The sequence below is a fragment of the Opisthocomus hoazin genome, chromosome 10 (genome assembly GCF_030867145.1).
Source record: "Opisthocomus hoazin isolate bOpiHoa1 chromosome 10, bOpiHoa1.hap1, whole genome shotgun sequence".
Lineage (NCBI taxonomy): Eukaryota > Metazoa > Chordata > Aves > Opisthocomiformes > Opisthocomidae > Opisthocomus > Opisthocomus hoazin.
The window spans coordinates 28,902,582-28,921,745 of NC_134423.1; the positions used below are offsets into that span (position 1 = coordinate 28,902,582).

The 19,164-nt window shown below is 42.4% G+C and overlaps 1 protein-coding gene across 1 annotated transcript in view; it reads right to left on the bottom strand.

The window, feature by feature from the left end:
• Positions 1 to 19,164, bottom strand: part of ADAMTS17 (ADAM metallopeptidase with thrombospondin type 1 motif 17) — a 189,566-nt gene that overhangs the window by 148,966 nt on the left and 21,436 nt on the right. Inside the window, exons 4-6 of the mRNA XM_075431771.1 lie at positions 13,124 to 13,296; positions 1,724 to 1,807; positions 978 to 1,135 (exon numbers count right to left, since the gene is read on the bottom strand). Of these exons, the coding sequence (XP_075287886.1) occupies positions 978 to 1,135; positions 1,724 to 1,807; positions 13,124 to 13,296 (415 nt within the window). The remainder of the gene's footprint in view (positions 1 to 977; positions 1,136 to 1,723; positions 1,808 to 13,123; positions 13,297 to 19,164) is intronic.

Sequence of the window (19,164 nt, forward strand, 5' to 3'; positions counted from 1 at the left end):
TTCTGTGCTCACTTGAATTATTCAGATTATTTCTGTAGCAATATATTCTTCATTCACTTCTTAAAGTATGCAATCAACTTAAAAGACGATGGATTTGCTACTCAAAATTTACGGTAACTGTGAGGAAATTGGGACTTGCATTGTACTGAGAGATTCAGCTCAGGTATTGAAGTTACAGGAAAAAAGACTACAGGTTAATAGGGACGACACCCTTTTTTGCATACTTTATCTGCACCATACCCTGATGTGTTCATCATCAGGTACATCAATAGGTACAGAGCTGCAGGCTGCAAGTAATTTTTCTCAAGTATTCATACACAGATCATTTCACGTCTGAATTAAATGCAGCCATTTTCAAACATACAAACAAATTACAAATGACATCCTTCCTCTATCTCATCTGTGATACAGCAGAGGCATTAAAGCGGTTATTTCCCAGGGCAAAGAGAGAGAAAGTTAATTTAGACTATAGTATTCCTCTCTCACTTTCTTTAGGTGATAACTCCCTCACCACCTCCCCACTACTGACACACTGCTCCACAGGTATCAACTGTCTCTCCTCTCCAACTGTTCAGTTGATTCATACCTAGTTATACACAGAGCACTTGCTCTTAGCTGTGTTCTCAACTCCACAGCTTCTTTCTTCTAGGAAGAATGGCTTATGCTCCAGAATCTCACCTATTTTTTCCACTTATACCAGCTGGTTTAAGAAAAAAAGTGCTACAGCCACATCTTGCCTGTATCCCGACTACGACAATGCTGTGGTTCAAGAGGAGAGATGCTTTTGCACAACCTCGTATACACAGAAACAAATCACTTTCATCTGAGTCATCTGAGCCATCCAAACAGCATGTAAGCAGCAAATGTATCATCATCATCAGATCTTCTTCTTGGATTACTGCTAAACCAGATAACCTCATCATTGACCCTGGGGGATTATTGGTTGAAATAAACTGATAAACCAGAGCTCGCGATACCTGGTTACAAAAACAGCAGCATCCACAGGAGGGGTGTCATCCCTTGCGCCAGGAACCTGGTTGTTACCAAGGTATTTTGCCCCACCATATTCTTCATTTTGCCATTGACAAAAGCTCTCCAGAGACCTCTCTCCATGATGCCCAATAGACAACTTTGCCTTTTGGAAAAAAAAAGGGATACAAAAGAATATCAGTCACAGCCTTTATATAAAGCATTAGACCTCTGATGAAACATCAGAGGTTCAAAGATATAGATGTGATGATAGAATTAAAAGTTTGAAATCAGCTTCATTTGAGCAGGTGAACTAGGCACTCTGGAATCCACACTGACTTCTGTCATTTGATATACAGAACAAACTCCATCAGCTGGCAGCAGACATAATCTTCTAACACAGTGCTACATTCAAAAGTCTCTTAAGTCTGGAAGTTATATATTTGATACCAGAGCCATTTAATTTTTAATATTTAATCAGTTAAATCCTGAGACTGTTTTGCAACTATAAACAGGCAAAAATTTACCAGGAAGGATAAATAAGAGGACTGCAGTTCCTTGCATTCCCACAGCCCCCTGTGCTTCCCACCTTTACCACTGCCTGGTGAAGTGTGACAGGCACTACTTACAATTTCTGATCACGTGGCCAGGCATGCCCCACTTTCCCCCCCAGCCCAGCACAGGGATCCTGCTCTGCCTGTGAGACTACCACAGTACAATTATAGCAGCAAGGTAAAAATGATTTAGAACTCACAGGACGGTTGCGAAGCAGAACTAGTTTGGTCACTCGAATGCTGACTTTAATTCCAAGACTTTGATGTTGAAACATGTTGTACACCTGTCAAAACGCAAAGAAAATATCCACAGTATATTAGTAACAATACCAAGACCTAGTAATATTTGAAGGAATTAACTGTGATTAAAGTTAGACATTTGTCCTTCAAAAAACTGACCTAAACCAAACCCAAATGGGTTGTGCTACTACACTCAATAAAATAAATAATTTTAAAGATATACTGTGTTACAACTCTCACAGTTCTACATACTACAGTGTAGCTAAAACACTTACAGAACCAGAGAAGTTTTGCTCCGACCCTACTGCACTGGGCTTCACCATCTGACCAGTTTGTCACAGACTAATCTGAGCAAGATTCAGCATTCAGGGACAAAAAACATTTAAAAACAAAAAAAAAAAAGTACACAAGCTAGTTGCAGAAAGAAAAATACTTTTAACTGGAATAAACAAGCTACACAACAAAGGAGCCACAAAGCAAAGGAGATAAATATTCCAAAGGAACTCTAAACATAAATCAAAGTCTCGGGAACATGGATGTATGTTATGAAGCAACCAACTAATATGGATCTTCAGCATTTAAATATCAGAGATAACTGAATGCAAGATGAAATAATGGTGTGTTTTAGACTTCAGGAAATAGAATGGAAAAGCAATTTCCCTCTGTTATTTTCATATCTTATACAAAAGAATAGTAATAAGGCAGCACATAATGACACAAGCCTCAGGAAATACAAAAATAGCACCGGAAACTACCTTACTACTTTCTCCAGATTTTGCATTCCAGCTCAGACACATCACCTCACTTTTATAGGTTAGAATGTAAGATCTTAATTGATGCCAGAATTTTATTCCACCCATTTCTCTGTGTACAAATGCTTTAACTAGAGTATATTATGAAAGGTGAGTGAGGGGATTATTTTAAAAAGGTGTAAAACATGGCACAATAAGCTTTGGATGAATATTGTGTTGCCTACTCTGTCAAAAAAATAAAACCAAGAGCACTGAAGAGAGACTCCTGACTAATGGGAGGCACAATTCGGCCCCAGGTAAGCTAGATTCCTTACTCAAATCTCGTTTGGCTAGAAATAACACACAGGCTCAGTTAACTTCCTACAACAAACCCAAGACATGAACACATTTCGGATATTATGTTTTCAGTGCTTGGTATTTTTCCTATTGGTGCAAATACTCAGGAATGTGCTCAGTGTAAGAGTGTTCTTAAGCTCTTTCGTGTCTGGGGTTAGATTTAAGCACACACATAAATGTTTTCTATAATTTAGGCACAGATTGCAAGACAGACACTACTCAGTATTTGACCCACTGACCTTCAGTATGAGCACAATAAGCCATTTCTCTTCCCTCCGGCTGGTATACAAACGCATACAAGTGCTGGTACTATTTACTTAGCTCTGGGGTGTGTTGGCAGAGTAGCTTAGGCATCTCACTACAGACCTGGGGGGATAAACTTGACACTTGCAGAGAAGGGCTCTGACAGTTGACCTATGTGTAAATGGAGACCCGGACATTCAGCTGAGAGGGTCAACGGGGCATCATGCTGATCAAGTCAAACTCTCATGTACCACTACAGAGACTAACCAACATTTGCATGTGACAGATGCCTTTGATTTGCCTAGTTCACTGCTAGCTCTGACCATCCCATTAAGTTTCTACTCATAAAATGAGGACACAGCAAACAGGTTCTTATCATTAAGACTAATGGATGATGGTGCTCGCCTTTCCCTCAGAGCAGATAAGCCGCCTGCCTCCAGACCCAGCACAGAGACTTACTTCAGAAGGTAGTTTTCACTGACAAAACTTGCATAGCAAGAACCAGCTGCTGGACAGTTTCGCATATCATTTTGAAGGCCGGCAGCCCCTTTTCCTTCTCTCATGCTGTCTGTCCTAAGGATAATTTTGACTGTGTTTGTATTTGCATCCATCAGTGATGCCAGAAGAGCCCGGCCTAGCTAGCAGTGACAACAATTGGATACTAAACCAAAAAAACACTGGGCATGCAGAAGACGCTTTACTTTGCTTGTTTATTCAAGCTTTGTTTGCTTATTCTCTTAAATGGAACCCAAAGAAGCCCCAGATTGATGGCAGTTTGTGTTGCCTAGTAGGAACAATAACCTTTCCCTCTGCTAAATAAGCCTGACTGGTACAAGTGGCTGTTCTACTTCAGCACAACTAAAGCGTTCAAACACAATCCACCTAGAGAAGAGACAGACCCTTTCTCATCAGAGATCTGCTCCAGCTAGCTCTGCTTCCATCCCCCCACTCAGAGACTGAACCAGACTTTTCACTCCATATGCTCTGACTGGACTAAAAGGGAAACACTTGCTTCAGTGCAGTCAGACTGGGTCCTTTGCACTGCAATCAGTACTTTAATGTGTGCACAAGTGAACACACCGCAACTTGCCTGACACCACAGCACTGGCCTGCCAGACTCAGGTAATGGCAGGCTGCTGAGTATCGCTGCAGTGCAGGTCCAGGGGCATTAGCAAGAAGTGTTTCTCTGGTCTTTTCGGTAGGCAGTGTGCAGCATTTTGAAGATATGGGGCAAACAAAAGTGGCAGTGTATACTCTAGCCATGGCTTCAAGTTATTTAACTGCAAGAACAAATCTCCAAAGAAAGTACGGTAGCTAAAAATACCCACATGTTTGGGTATGGATAATTTCTTAACGAAGTTTTAAGAATTCTTCTCAGAGATGGACTGACAGTTACCAGAGGAAGAGTAATCTTTTTTTTGTTTGTTTCATACAACTTTGCACTGTTTCTCAGGATTAAAAGTATGAACATAATAAGTTCAGCTGAAGAATACATTAGCACTGTGATTTAAGATGGTCCAGCTCCAGAGCTGCAGGACACTGTCAAAACATCACATTTACAATTTCCAGTCTTCTTTCATGAACATAGCTGAAGAGCGGAGAGATGTCTCCAGCTTCATCTGCCTTCACTGATTCTTCTATTTCTTTTCCAGTTAGCAAAAAGTCCCCTGCAAAGCTTTATACAGAAAGGTCTGCATAGATTTAGCTGGAACTGTTCACACTCCACCCACAAATAAACTTGTCTTTCAAAATGAGCTAAGATCTGCAGGCAAATTAGCAGGAAAACAGACCTAAAAGTGTGCCTATAAATTGTTCTGTACAAGCAAACATCACCATCCAAACAGCTTTTATTCATTAACCAAATGAGTACAGAGGGATGCTCTCATCAGTATCCTGAGAGGACCTTCTCAATTAAAATGGGAGTGCAAGACAGTTCTGCGCAAGTGATTTGCCCTTACATTTAGCCCAGACATAGGACTGTGAAATGGAGACACTGAGTTTGAGATTGAGAGGCAATCAGCCGCACGGCACTTAGCTTCTCTGACTAGCTGCCTGCCAGACCCCACCCAGCCGCTCTCTCACAACCCCTCCTCAACAGGACAGAGGGACAAAACAAGATGAAAAAGCTCATGGGTCGAGATAACGAGAGGGAGATCACTTACCAGTTACCATCATAGGCAAAACACACTTGACTTGGGGAAAATTTAATTCATTGCCAATTGAAATAATTTGTATAGAGAGAAACAAAGATAAATCAAAACACTGCTTTCCCCTCACCTAATCCCACCACTTTTTCCTAGGCTCAACTTCATTCCTCCATTCCCGATTCCTCTACCTCCTTCCCCCGTACCCCGTGCCATGCAGGGGGATGGGGAATGGGGGTTGTGCTCAGCCCGTAACAGCTCCTGTCTGCTGCTCCTTCCTCCTCACATTTTTCCCCTGCTGCAGCGTGGGTCCTCTCCATGGGACACAGTTCCTGTCAGGAGAACCTGCTCCAGAGCAGGCTCCTCTCCACAGGCCACAATATGCCCCAAAGAACACCCACCCGCCCCACCATGGTGTCTCCACAGGCTGCAGGGCTATCCCTGCACCTCCTGCCTCTCCTCCTGCTCTGTCCCAGGTGCTCACATGGATTTTTCGTTACATTTTTTTCCTCACTGTCTATGCAGCCTTTTGCCCTTTCTTGAATATGTTTTCACAGCGGCACCAACAGCTCTGCTGACGGGCTTCGCTGTGTCATGGCGGGGCCACTGTAGAGATGGCTGGAACCGGCCATGTCCAGCACGGGGCAGCCCCGCTCTCTCCTCAGGGAGGCCCTGCAGCCCCCCACTGCCACCTGCTCCAACACACTTGTCCTTCCAGATGAAAACCCAAACTGTCTCAAATCAGTCTTTAAAGCTAGAAGGAACCCCCGTGACAAGCCAACCAGACCTTAAATGACTTGATGAAAAAATATGAGACTGAGTTCAGCACAGGTTATTCGCAGCCATTTTGGCAACACACAGTTCATGTTAAACCAGACCCTGCCAGGTAGGTTGTGCCCAACGGAAGCATTATCACGAAATCCAGGTGTCTTTAAAATAACAGAATTCAAATCCATGGGTCTTTCCTGCTAGGAATCAGATTCCATCATGGCCGTGACCACCTTCTGCCCTTCTCATCCAGCCTACGAGGAGACCATCACCCACAGACTTGGTGCGTCAAAGCTGTTCAGACACCATGTCCAACTGGCTATCATTGGCACATAAGCTCACGGTGCCAAGCGAGGTGGCTGAGATAACTGGCACCAGAGAAGGAGGAACGAGATTTCCTAGTGCAGATGTTCTCAGGATTTCCTGCTGCACAGACAGCATGCGTTAATAGAGCGACTGACTCACAGAAACCTCCCTTCCCACTCGCAATACTGCGGGCCACCCTCCGTCAAGCTGGCCATTGCATCACCCTCTTGAAGCTGCTGTGACCTCTTCCAACAGGGGAAAAGTAAAAATATTTGGGGTATTTTAGAACCTTTTAGTAAAATGAGGCAGCTGGGAATACAAGCATCAGCTGCATGAAACCCGCCAACACTCTGCCATGGAACAAAATGCAAAGGTTACTGTTTTAGGACATCACCACTATGTCAGAAAGCAGCTTGGCTGGAAGAGCAGCGGAGGTTCTTGGTCACTGGGCTGAAAGGGAGGGATGTGAAAAGTTGTCAGTGTGACTGAAGTGTGGTCATGAGCACCGGTTGCCCTGTTGCCGGTGAACTTCTATGCTGTCTTTACTTCCATTCTGTGAGGATTCATCATAAGCACAGATAAGAGTGACTGGGAAACAAAAAGAGGTAGAAAGTCATACAAAACAGACAGAAAAATGGAAGGGGAGGTGCAGAAGAACCAAGAAAAAGACTAAAGCCCATCTCTGACATTTCCCTCCTTCATCTGTATTTACCTGACAAGAGCCTTACTACACAGAATGCCCTAGAGAAAACAGAAAAGCTTCAAGCCTGGACCATCCTTCTGCTCCTTCTCTGTTTGCATTCCTCCTGCCTTTCTTGCTCTTTATAGCTTTGACACGGAGGGACAGAACAAATGCAGCTTTGGCATGAGCTCTCCAGGCCTGCCCCAGCATGCATAAAGCACAACCTAGACATGAGGAACTGGGCTAAGAGAGGAACTAAACTACATCAGTTTAATTTTTTTTTTTAATTCTCAAGAGCTTCCTCTGCAGGTGGACGGTGGGAGGGAGACGTGTGTGTTTCAGATGTTTCAAAGTTCAGAGCAGTAACCCTGAGGGTAAATCGACTTTTTTCTTTTTTGTTCCCTAAGTGTTGCACTCAAGCGAGAGCCTCCCCATTGCCTTGGCTGCTGGACAACGTTTGGACAGCAGAAGCATTAGTCAGGTTACTGAGGTTGTCTTTCACTTGTTTTGAAAAGTGCTATAGGATTTCTAACACCCACCTAAAGCCAAGCTTTCAAATTACCCCATTAAATATTATTAAAAAGAACATATTCATGGCTCTTTATAAGATACAGTTGACATAACTCTTTCTCCTGGTGCTGCTGGAGCGAAAAGAGAAATCTGTAGACAGTGATCAAACATTAATATCCTTTTCCCTTATATCCCTGTCCCCATCTTTGAAATTCCAGATCAGGGAGAGGGAGTCAATTATCAGTGTCAGCTCTGGAGCCTTTATGTGCCAGCCCCCAAGAGCACAGATATAAATCCATCAGTGCATGCATGATAAAAATGATTTTATCTGCTTCTTTAATATAGAAGAATCTCTCACAGGGGAAATCCAAAATGAAAAACGTTCTGCAGAGTGTAAAATAAAGCTTCAGAGAGTAAACCAGTATTATTCCTAAAGAACAACATAAAAATTTTCCCTCTTAAAGACATCCAAAAGATCACTAACTTCAAGTTACTGCTTGCTGCTGCAAAAGGCTTCCACACTAATCGCATGGCTTAGCAACAGCTGCAGGAGAACTAACACATACTACAGTAACTTACCCCTGCATGCTGTATTCTCTCAGAAAAAGGCAAGCTCAAAACCAAGCCACAGTTGTAATTTATTCCAAAACCTCAAAAAATGCACTTAGGAGAGGAAAAAAAAAAAGAAACTAATTCTTTTTTAAGGTTTTTCAAAACCATAGAAAGCAGCTTTCAAATTACTATGTCGTGGTCTTGGAAATGCAGACATCTCTGTCCCTAAATGCTCAGAGGGTCAGTCTGAGTGGGACTGGCTTGCAGAGTAAGCTCTGCACAATTGCACAGAGCCAACATTCACAACTTGCTGTTCAGGTACTAGCGGAAACCAGTCACTCCTCATCATTAAAAACTCTATGACTATGGATAGACCTTTCCAAAGCATCTCATACCTCACTTACCATATGCTTCAGAACTATTTGAATCAGAGTTTTCTCCAGGAAGCTAAAGGCATAAGTCATGAAGACCAGCCACAGTAGAGGCCAGTGCAGTTTGCCTGTCTATGAGGACAGAGAATCTCCTTTTTTCCTTATTGGCCACTTCTCAGATGAAAACACAGGAGGAAAGAAAAGCATAAAGCTTCTTCAGGAAACCAGTGCGTACCTCATGGTTTGGAACCTGCTCCTGAACCAAGACCAAAATGGCAGCTGTTGTAAGCAGTTACACAGAAACACAGGGGAGAGGAAAAGAGAAATCCAATGCACCGATCTTCTACTTGCTGGCTGAGAAGCCTTAAGTACAGTTCAGATGAAGCCATGAAATGTCGCGAGAGGAACACAGGACTTCATAAGAAACAGAACATCCACCAAACAGCCTCCGCATGGATGAAATGCAGTGAGAAATTCTAGTTGCCAGATGCAGACTAACAGAATGGGTGAGCAAAATAAGCATGTTTTACCACAAAGGCACTTTGTTTTGGAATTTAGAGGAAGTTCTAAACACTAGCACCTACTGAAGAAGGGCATGAACGGGAGATGCACTCAAGCCAATAGATGCAAAGGTGAGACAAGGACTGAAATAAAACCACTGCAACACCGTGCAAAAGCTCAGTAACAAGGCAGTTCAACCTAGAAAAATAAATCAGCACCTATATTTAAGTAGCTGGTTTTGCATTTCTATAATTCTGCTGATATCTCTCCCTGTCCATGTCCTTATATCCAGCATGCCCATAAACTCACTGCCTCACTAAGGCTGCAGATATACATGGTGGCTTATGACAAATTCTTTATCAGCTAATTTTTGTAACGTTATCACAAAGCCATCAGGAATCATCCATTAGGAAAATCACGCTGAATCAAATATCTTACCAGAAAACAAGAAAATATTTCATTTTAGAGGTGGTGACTTAAAAAAAGCCACCTCAAAGCCCTGGAGCCATGCTTGTTCCCACTCATACATTACAGAGTACCTTAGAGGGAAATTCTTCCATGATCTTGGAAAAATCTGTCTTACAACTTCAGGTATTAGTTTGTTAAATGGAAGCGCTTGCACCTCTACAATGACACTCAGAAAAAACAAGCACCTTTAATGTGAATCTATTCTCTGTTCATGGTCAGAATTACAGAGTATCATTAAAAACATAGCATTTGCTATATGAAGGACTACCTGTTAATTCTGGGTTGCAAAAGGGGTTCTCTGTGTTTCTTAGCTGTTATTCTAGAGGAAGGTGGTGAGGTTTCTTTCCCTAAGATTCTCATTTACCAAGGGAGCAATAAAACAGTATTTTGTAATGCTGACATTTTTCCCTTCAGAAATCCTTGTAACATAGATATTAAATACTTTAAGGCAGATCACTTTATTTAAAATGTCTATAAATATAAAGTGCATTAATAAGACCTCTTAATGCTTGTTTTGTGGTTTGACAGTAAACGTAATGGCTTACAGAGAGGAGTTAATATACCCCTGACCAGTAATGTTCTATTTGCTTAAATGCAAGTATCCAAGCCAAAATTAACATTCTGGTTTCTTTTAGAGGCAGCCCGCCATCCTGCAGTGTAGCTGAATAAGCACTGCCTAATACCATGGGGCAAATCCTGTCCCCCAATTAACGGCTGCAGAAGGCTGACAGAAGTCGCATCAAGGCAGGCAGGAAACAAAGATCCCAAGCAGCCAGGAGGTCTTCATCTGCGTGGTTACACAGAACACAACCGACCCTGCACCAGAGAAGGATGTAGCACATGTTGCCCGAAGGACTTAGGGCTATGCTATCCCTCATTCCACAGTTTTACAGAAGAGGAACTACCACACAAAGCTTCACCACGGCTGGTTCAGGCACTACCCAAATAGTGTGGCTGAGTGAAGAGTCCCACTAAAGCCTACCTAAACTACTTGACTGTCCTAGCTCTCTTCCTGAAATACATTTTCTGAATTATTCCTCAGCCTCTTTTGCTGGGATGAAGATCAGCTTTCACTATGGCAAATGGAATGTTAAAATCCTCTTTGATTTCCTTGAATTTCACCTTGTGTTACAGCCTCAGAACAAAGGATTCATGTAACAATGCCATCTATGTGTTTGCCAGTTATTGTTCCTCAGTATCTCCTGATCTTGCCAGCCCCTCACAACCAGTTTCCTCAGGGAGGCAGAGGCCTGAAACAAATGTTCCTACAAGTGTGGGAACGTAGGTGGCCGGACAAAGGAGAGAGACTCTGTCGGTGCTCTTCTGAAGGCTGAAAAGCTGAAACATAAATTCAAGTCCTATCAGAAATCAGAAAAACCACATGGATGAGCCCCTAGCAGCAATGACTTAACAGTGGGAAGCATTTCAGCTGGACTTCACGCCTTAGGATATGTCAGATAAATGTGTTCCTCAGCCAAGAGTCCTCTTCCATGTGCACTCTCTAGTGTCTAATAAAGGGGTGAGCTCACACTACAGCATCAGAATCTAGCTTAAAAGTCCATCAGCCAAATCCACTGGAAACAAACCTTCAGTATTTGTTTAGTAAATGGGTTTAGAGAACCCAACCCATCTATCAGCACCTCTCCACCTATACGTATTCACACCTGGCAAGCTGATGTTGCTGAGATGTTCTACAGTACTCATCAGCCTGGACAGACAACAGTATTCACGGCCATCTTTTGTTTAGGACTTGATATACCAGTGTACTCAACCCTAACAAACTTTACAGGCTGATAACACTACACAACAGAGATGTACTAATGGCTACACTGAAATAACTAACATTTTGGCACAAGGATCATCAAGACAGATGGTTAGACACATGTTTTAAAAGCTCTCACAGCCATAATGCCCTGCCTCAGCCCCAGCAGAACTGTGGGGCACAGTGGCAGATTTTTACTATCTCACTGATGAATCAGTGCAGAACAGGTTTTAGGAGGACCCCTGGGCTGCCACTGCAAACAAAAAGCATCCATCACCCCTCTTGAGGTCCCAAGTATCTGACATAAGGAAGAAACTCAGCCTTCACACATACATCTGAATACACATTTCTGTTAGTTCAAAAAGTGACTTGAGAAGCACATTGTTCAGAGTTGAACTTGTGTTCTGCCTGCTTACTGCAAAACTGGTATGTGAATTTAAAGTCAGAGGACCGTGGCTTTGAGAAGAATAAGGATCTTGTGCCCCCAGTAAACGCATGCTTAAATGCAGGAAGACAGTAAGTAGACCCTGAAGTGATGGTGACATGAATGGATTTGTTGCAAGAAGACATTTCCTACAAACCAATCCAAACAAATGTAGAGACACAATGAAGCCCTACTAAGTGACTACTGTCACAGCATGCTAGAAGGCAGAACAAAAGACAGAGGAAGGGACACAGAAAAGCATCTTGTTAATGGAAAAGACTAGTTAAACTCCCTGCTTAATCAGCAAAGCATTTCACTACAGGAGATCTCCCTCACACCAGTGCTTGATAAAGGAATACAAGACCTCTTAAAAAGCTGTTGTCCCATAGCTGGGTTATGTGCTGAGCATCCATCACTCAGCTCTTCACTGGGAAGCATGACCAGTTCATTACTATTAAGAACTGTTATTTTTTTCCAAGCCAATTTGCTGCTCATGAACAACAACAGAGCAGCAGCCAGGACAGTGAACTATTCCTGGATGTTACAATAGCATGGGCAGAGGAATACAAGCTTCCTCCGAGACTTCCTTGTGTAAATGCTTCTGGAAAGGACCGCTGCCGTCTCTGAGCAGTTTTCAGTGTCCACATCAAATTTAGCCATTATCTCTTTATTGGCACTGCCAACAAATGAATAAGTGAGCATTCATTGTGAGAGGCTTTGTGTTCCCTTATCAACTGAGACGGAAGGCTTAACTACTAGGACAGCTAACAGATTAACAGCCACGCTTCATATGAGCTGGCAATTTCAAAAGGCTCTCCTCACTCCTGGCTGATTCTCTGCAGAGTTCCTAGAATGCTTCTAAAGCCCAACTCCATCAACTACTCAGAGGCATGACCAGCACCACTTCACGTAGCACAAAAGGTCCTGGGGTAAAGAAAATGGGGTCAGCTGGCAGTTTGGTAGTAAGTTTGCCATATTTGCTATAGCAAGGGAGGCAGCCATTTTCATTCTGTAAGAAATCTGAGATAAAAAGTGTTTCTAACTGACTTTAAGCCACATTTTCTGCTGGAAATCAATATGACTGCTGTCTTCAATAAAAATTTGACTGCCTGCTATGACAATGACCCACAGAGAAATATCTCTTCTTAAACAGATGTGCCATGAAATCTTTAGGAACTCAAGAAATATAATGTCAGACAAGATCATCTATCTTCTCTGTGATACTCTCTTCCAAGGCAAACCATAGCAGTACAAAAAACAGGGTAGAAAACACCACTCCTGAAAAATTATGAAATATTTCCTAACTGAAATTGCAATGTCAGTTTCAAAAAAGTTTTTTATTGTGATATCCTTAGGAAAATACAGGGAATCACACAGATAAGGGAGAAGAAGCACACAACACAAGAAAACCAAAACCTTTCCTCATATCTCAAGGTCAAAACAGTTATCCAGTTCAGCTGTCAAGGAAGCCAGCTTTAACCTACCCTGGATACGATCTGTTCATTCTTGCTTCTTCTTTTCAGAGTGCAGTGCCTACTTACCATATTCATAACTGTGAGGATGAATCTTTGGGCAGCCTCTGCACCATGGTATTGGACCATATCAGCATCTGCCACCACCAAAGTTTCTACTGTGTACTCGTTGGTAAGTCGAATGGCATTTCTTCTCTCCCTCCAGTCACTGGTTGATTTCATTTTCTTTTGTCTCTTCTTTTCTAAAATTCAGAAGACTTATTAAGGCTGGCAGATCATAATAAAACATTTATACTCTTTTCAACAAACATTCTTGTGCACCTTCATGCTGCAATGACCTTCAGTTAAAGTGTTCTTTGCTGATTAAAAGAGGCAATCAAGAGGTTCCACTGCAAGTACATCTGTACCTCTGTGTGCAGATTCATAGGAGACCACGAGATTACATGAAAATAGGAAAGAGGATGGGAAAAGAGAAGAAGTCCAGAGAAGCAAAAGATTAACTGCAATTCAAAACCAGAAGTCATGGTCTTGCAAAAATTTCAGAAATTGGAAATCTTGCTTGTGAAAAGCATAACATTCCACTGTAATGGAACAATTGCTAATTAATGAAAAACCTGCTGAAGAAAACTTTAGGACAGGAGATCGTGCTTTGGGATGCGACGTACACGTTAGACTCTGTAGGTTCTCCTTAGCCAGAGAAGCAGTAAGATATTCCTGGAGTCAATATTTCCATCAGTTGCATTTTTACGTGCTACCAGCATTACCAGAGCAATGTAACAGAACACAAGATAGAGTCTCAAAAATTTTAAATTAAATCATATTGTTTTGGAACATGCATTATTGGCCAACTGCAGAAGTCTCTGGATGAAGCCCAGAAGTGCAGAAGGTCAGGCTAGATAAGACCTTCTCAAGCTTTCTTTGCTCATTTATTGCTATTGGCATGAGCACCAGCACCAGCAGCTGCAGTCACTGGCCACCTACGTGCAGAGCTCACACGTGTCTTTATTGTGGTATGTGTACCAAAAGCAGGGGACTACCTAAACCAACTGATCCTTAACGAACTTAAGTTACAAGAACCTCTGAAAAGGACCCATTCCAAGGACTACAAAGTGAAGAAGTGGTCAGCTACTCTTAACACAAAAATTAAACCACAGAAGTTAAACCTCCCTTCCTCCAAACTAAGGTACTAACGTATTAGCAATTTGTCCTCTTCCAAACTGAAAGGTGAAATGTGTTTCACAGCTCAAAGGCAGATGTGCAAAGCAGCTGAGGCATGAACAAAGGAGAAATTAAGTTCAGATCTGAAGCTGAATCTACTCACTTCATTGCACTCCTGAAAAAAGTATTCATGCTTTCAATTGTAAAATGAAAGAAAAGCAAATGAAGTCGTTAAAACAAATTTATTTTGCAGTAAGAAGCAAACTGTCAAGATTCACTGAAGTTAGGTCTGTGTACTGCTCCACCTACGATACACTATGGATAAGATACCGACACTGGTATTAATGCTGATTTCTTAGAAACGAAGAAGGGAGCAGAACACACAACAGGTCCTGAAACAGCAATAAAACACAACATTCAATGCAAAAGCTACATGGGATAGACTGTAATGGATGCTCAGATACCTCTCATGTCACACTACGCATGCTGCTCATTTCCCAGAGCAGAGAATCCCTTTTTATTTTTCTGTAGATTTAACTCGAGACCCTCTCTTAGCAAAGCACCATTCTGCAGCAGGGAGATTTGAGTTAGCATTCACTGATCCTGTTTTTACACAGCCTTGTTTACCAGCGCCCTTACATAATTCAGCTTGAATTTCCCTTTTTTCCCAGGCTGGTAAATGCACTCGCACCCAGATCATCTGACTGACTCTCTTGTATTCAGGGTGATAAACTGCACCAGCTGTAAGCCCCCCAAAGCCCACCTGAAATGGACTCCCTGCCTTCTGCCCATTCATACATTTTCTGTCTTGTCAATACGCACATCTGCACACGTCCATCGTATATCTCTATTCTGATTTGTCTAGCCGTCATCTAGTATAGCTCTGCACATGCCTTTCTGCCCGAGGCATCAACTGTCAAGTCTTGGTACATATTTTAACCTGAGAAAACAACCATGAAATTTGATTTGAATCTTTTTTAAAAGAGTTTGGTAATATCCACCTGGGACTAAAAAGACAGACAGGAGCCCATGGACAAGCAAAAAATGAAAACTTGGGGTGCTTATAAATAATGGAAGCCACATGCCAACAGCAAAGATGAAAATGGACCAAGTTTCAAGGCTTTTTTCCACATGGACTGCAGGACAGCTACAGAAATGAGCGCAATCATGACAAAACTACCACAAAGCAGGGGATTTCTATGTTTCTAAGTGCTTTAGAAAGGCAATAAAACAAAATTGAGTGACTATACCAAAAAGAAGGAAAGATGAATGCACCTTCAATTTGCCAACTACGAAATGGAGAGGACTTCACTAAACTTCTGTGAAAAAGCTCCCATGTATGTTTTTTTGTTTATTCATTTCATTCCATTCATCCACCCAGCCCTCCCTCTGTGTAGCCACGCATCTTCAGCTGCAGTACTTTCAAGGTTTTCGTCTAAATACCAGGGCAGAAGGCACAGAAAAAGGAAGAGAAAGGAAATTTTTCCAGTATGAACATTGATCTTTTGGGTCTTGCTGTTAGCAATCAGAAGCTTCCTGGAAGTAACAGCACTTCCCCATCAAATTCTTATTTTGGTAATTTCCCTAATTAATTAAAAGTTTTCAGCTGGTGTAAATCTCCTACCTACAGAGAAGTCGCTCCTATAGGGGAGCTAGGCCTAGATTCAAATAAGTCTGGGCCTGGCATTAAATGATCTGTGTAAAAAAGCTAAGTGGAAGGAAATAAATTTGGAGTAGTCCAGGTTTTCATTTAAAAAAAAAAAAATCTCCTTTTTGGTGGAAAAGCAGCCACTTGTGTCAGAGGAGGAACACACTATGCTAGATTGTAGCTTGCACTCCGGGGAGAAGAGGTCACGCCATGGTCATTTGCCATGGGATTGCCCAGCGTGGTCCCTCCTCGACAGGCAGATGAAGGAATTGGCGAGGCTTTGCCGATTACATTCAGCACCTCTCTGCAGAGGCAGCTGTACAAAACTCTGAAAGGTGTGATTTCTGGAGAGCAGCACCATAAAGGGACTCCTGGAAAACTGCTGGGTAGTCTTGGTTCACGCAAAGCCTCTGGCCCTCACTCCTCCATGAGTTTTACTTGAAGCTGTGGATTGGCTGCTTTCCACTGGGTGGTAGGGATTAGAGGTTGTGTGTGGAAAACTACCACCCCACAGGCTTGCCTAGAAACACAGCCAAAGTGACCTAACATAGCGAATCTGGGCTCTTACTCTCCTCCTCTCCCTCACATTCTCCAAGCGTAAGCTTACCGAGCACTTAAAACAGGCAGCATGTAATGGACTCAAGGGAGCCTACAAAGAGCTCAGGTGGTCACCGATGATACACTACAGAAGAGGTAAGGCAAAGCAACACAAACTACTCAAATAGAAAAGTGAGTGTATGTGCCCTCCCCTTTTTTTTAAATTTCCCTTTTTAAGTTTGGAGCTCCTCTATAGGGTAACTTTTCTTTATTCTTTCTGCCCTTTTTGTCCTTGTAGAGGGCTACTTTCAGAGTGGTCTCTATTTGCATCTTCCTGCCTACCACACATGCAAACAACTTCCCAGCATAATCAAGCCCATGGAGAAAACACAACTATCATTTGCATGGACAAACCATCACAAACAGAAGAAAAGAAATACACTCATCCCATATCGCAGACATTTGGTGAAGAGGAGAAAAAGTTCCAAAACCAACAATAAAAATCCTCATTAAATGCATCTGCAACTCATACCTCAGGTGAGTCAACTTTATGGAGGTATCAAAAAAACCCCATCTCTAGAGCCTCACTCCAGAAACAAGCCAGCACAGAGAAGTCTCACTCCCACCCCGCATGATTTATGGACCATGGGCAGAGAATCCCTCCATGAGTACATGAAACCCCAAATTAAAATAAATATCCGCCATTAAAACAAGGATTAAATGCTTGGTGGATTCTTTATTTGAACAAACTGATGTTACAAATTTTGTGGTGCAGATGTTAAGTGTTAGTGTGAAGGCATGAGAGGCCATAAAACACGGGCAGGAGCCTGTCAGAGAAGTTTACATTGTGGGGAGCATACATAACCAAACTCCACACTATTTTAGGAGTCAGGTGTTCCTCGCTTAAGAGGTCAGAGAATTTCATGTGAAATATGAGCTGAAACAGTCAATCTACAACATAGCACGTATACGCTGCGGGTGACTAGGCACAAGGGACATTACTCTTTTGCCAGTCACTTTGACAGTGTGTTTCACAGTCTAGCTGCCCAAAAATTCCACAAAACTCAGGACTGTTAGGTGATGGGAGAAGGGCAATACACTCCTAGATCCTCAGCATAAAATGGATGTAACATTGCACAAGCTCATTAGCTGGCTTTTATTTACAGGGTCTTACCTCTCCTTGGCTAGTCACCTGCAAAGCAACATGATCATATCGCATTCTGCAGTCCAGCAGTCTTTGAAATCTTCCTCAGAATGGCAAAAAACCTCAGTCCCTACTGTGACCAGCACAGCAGAGCTCTTCTGAAGCCTCAGTAGAAAACTCCTTATGTTCAGTGCTTTTTATGGCAACCCAACAGATGTACAATTCCAAAGCAACCGCCCCAAATGACCTTTTCCTATTACACACACCAAAAGTCCTGTCTAGCACTGTCTGGTTTTTGGCACATTCTTGCTGTAACTGCAGAGTCCCTTCCTGCTCCTCGTACCTCCCTTCCAACAGTATTTCCCAGACTCATCTGAAAAGAACCTCTTCTCCTATAACCTTCCACTTTTTTTCTCCCTAATCTTTCCCTTCGTAATTTTAGCTACCTCGTTCTAGTTAAACACACTGAAAGTTTCTGGATGCAGTTCAACAAAAGCCACAAATAAAAGCAAAATTGCAGAGTCCTTTCTGCAAGGCCGGATTTCTCCCTAGAAGCTCTTTTCTATTGCTGCCTTAAAAATCCTCTCCAGTTCTTCCTCAGGAAGCCCTCTGCTAACTTCCCTCCACCCATGACTCCTCTAACATCTCCATATACCCTCACGTGGAGAGCTAGCTCTGTTTTCCTTTGTGCTGTTACTTCAGCAGCATAAAAAGGAGGAGAGAGTATGCAAGTGGGGAAGCCAGTTAACATTAGTTCTCCCTATGCTCCAGGAGTTTCTAGAGAATCCTTCACTGGTACTTACATTAGGCAGGTTTTATTAGTTTCACTTAAAAGTAAAAATCATCACCTCTCAAAAGCCAAACCAAGAGAAAGAAAAAAGAGATCCTGCACACAAACCAAGCCTAGAAATTAAAGCAAGGAAGTTCTTGAGGTATATGCTTACTGGCTGACCTAAAACCATGTCAGTCAGAGGAAGGGCAAGTTCACTGAATTGTCAGAGGGACAGGATGCCACAAAGTCTGTCTGGTACCAGTAGTAGGACACAAACACCTCTCAAAAGGCTACCAATTCTGTGTTTGAAAGATCATTATATTGCATCTATGTCTGTTAGACATTGCTATTTAATCCAGACACTAGGCTAATTTCAAAGAAATTTTCAAATCTAGCATATTGACTTGATTTCAATTCAAATCAAGAAGGGAAGGTGTAAGGTGGAGCCCAGGAAGGAAGTGAAACAGAAAGTGGAAGTCAGCAGCAGTATTTACGTCCCAGGACCAAAGCAAAAGCAAAACCTAAATGCAGTACAGGCAGGCTTCCTTCTTAGTTTGAATTAAGATCAAAGGGTGGTGGGTTGAAACACAGAGAAGAGTGTTTATTATTTAAAAATACATAAAGAGAAATATGCTACAGTGAAATCAAACTACTTCTCATGTTTGGGTCTGACAGCACAGCTGCTTCCAAACCATTTATTGAAGAGCTTCTTCAAAAGACTGACTGCACAGCATCACCACAGTGGATGCCCACAACCTGTACAAGTCAGCAGCCTTGTTTGCGTGGCCTGGGGATTGAGTTGTACATGGTTAGAAGCAAGACAAGTGTGAACAGGCTTAGAGATCTGAGAC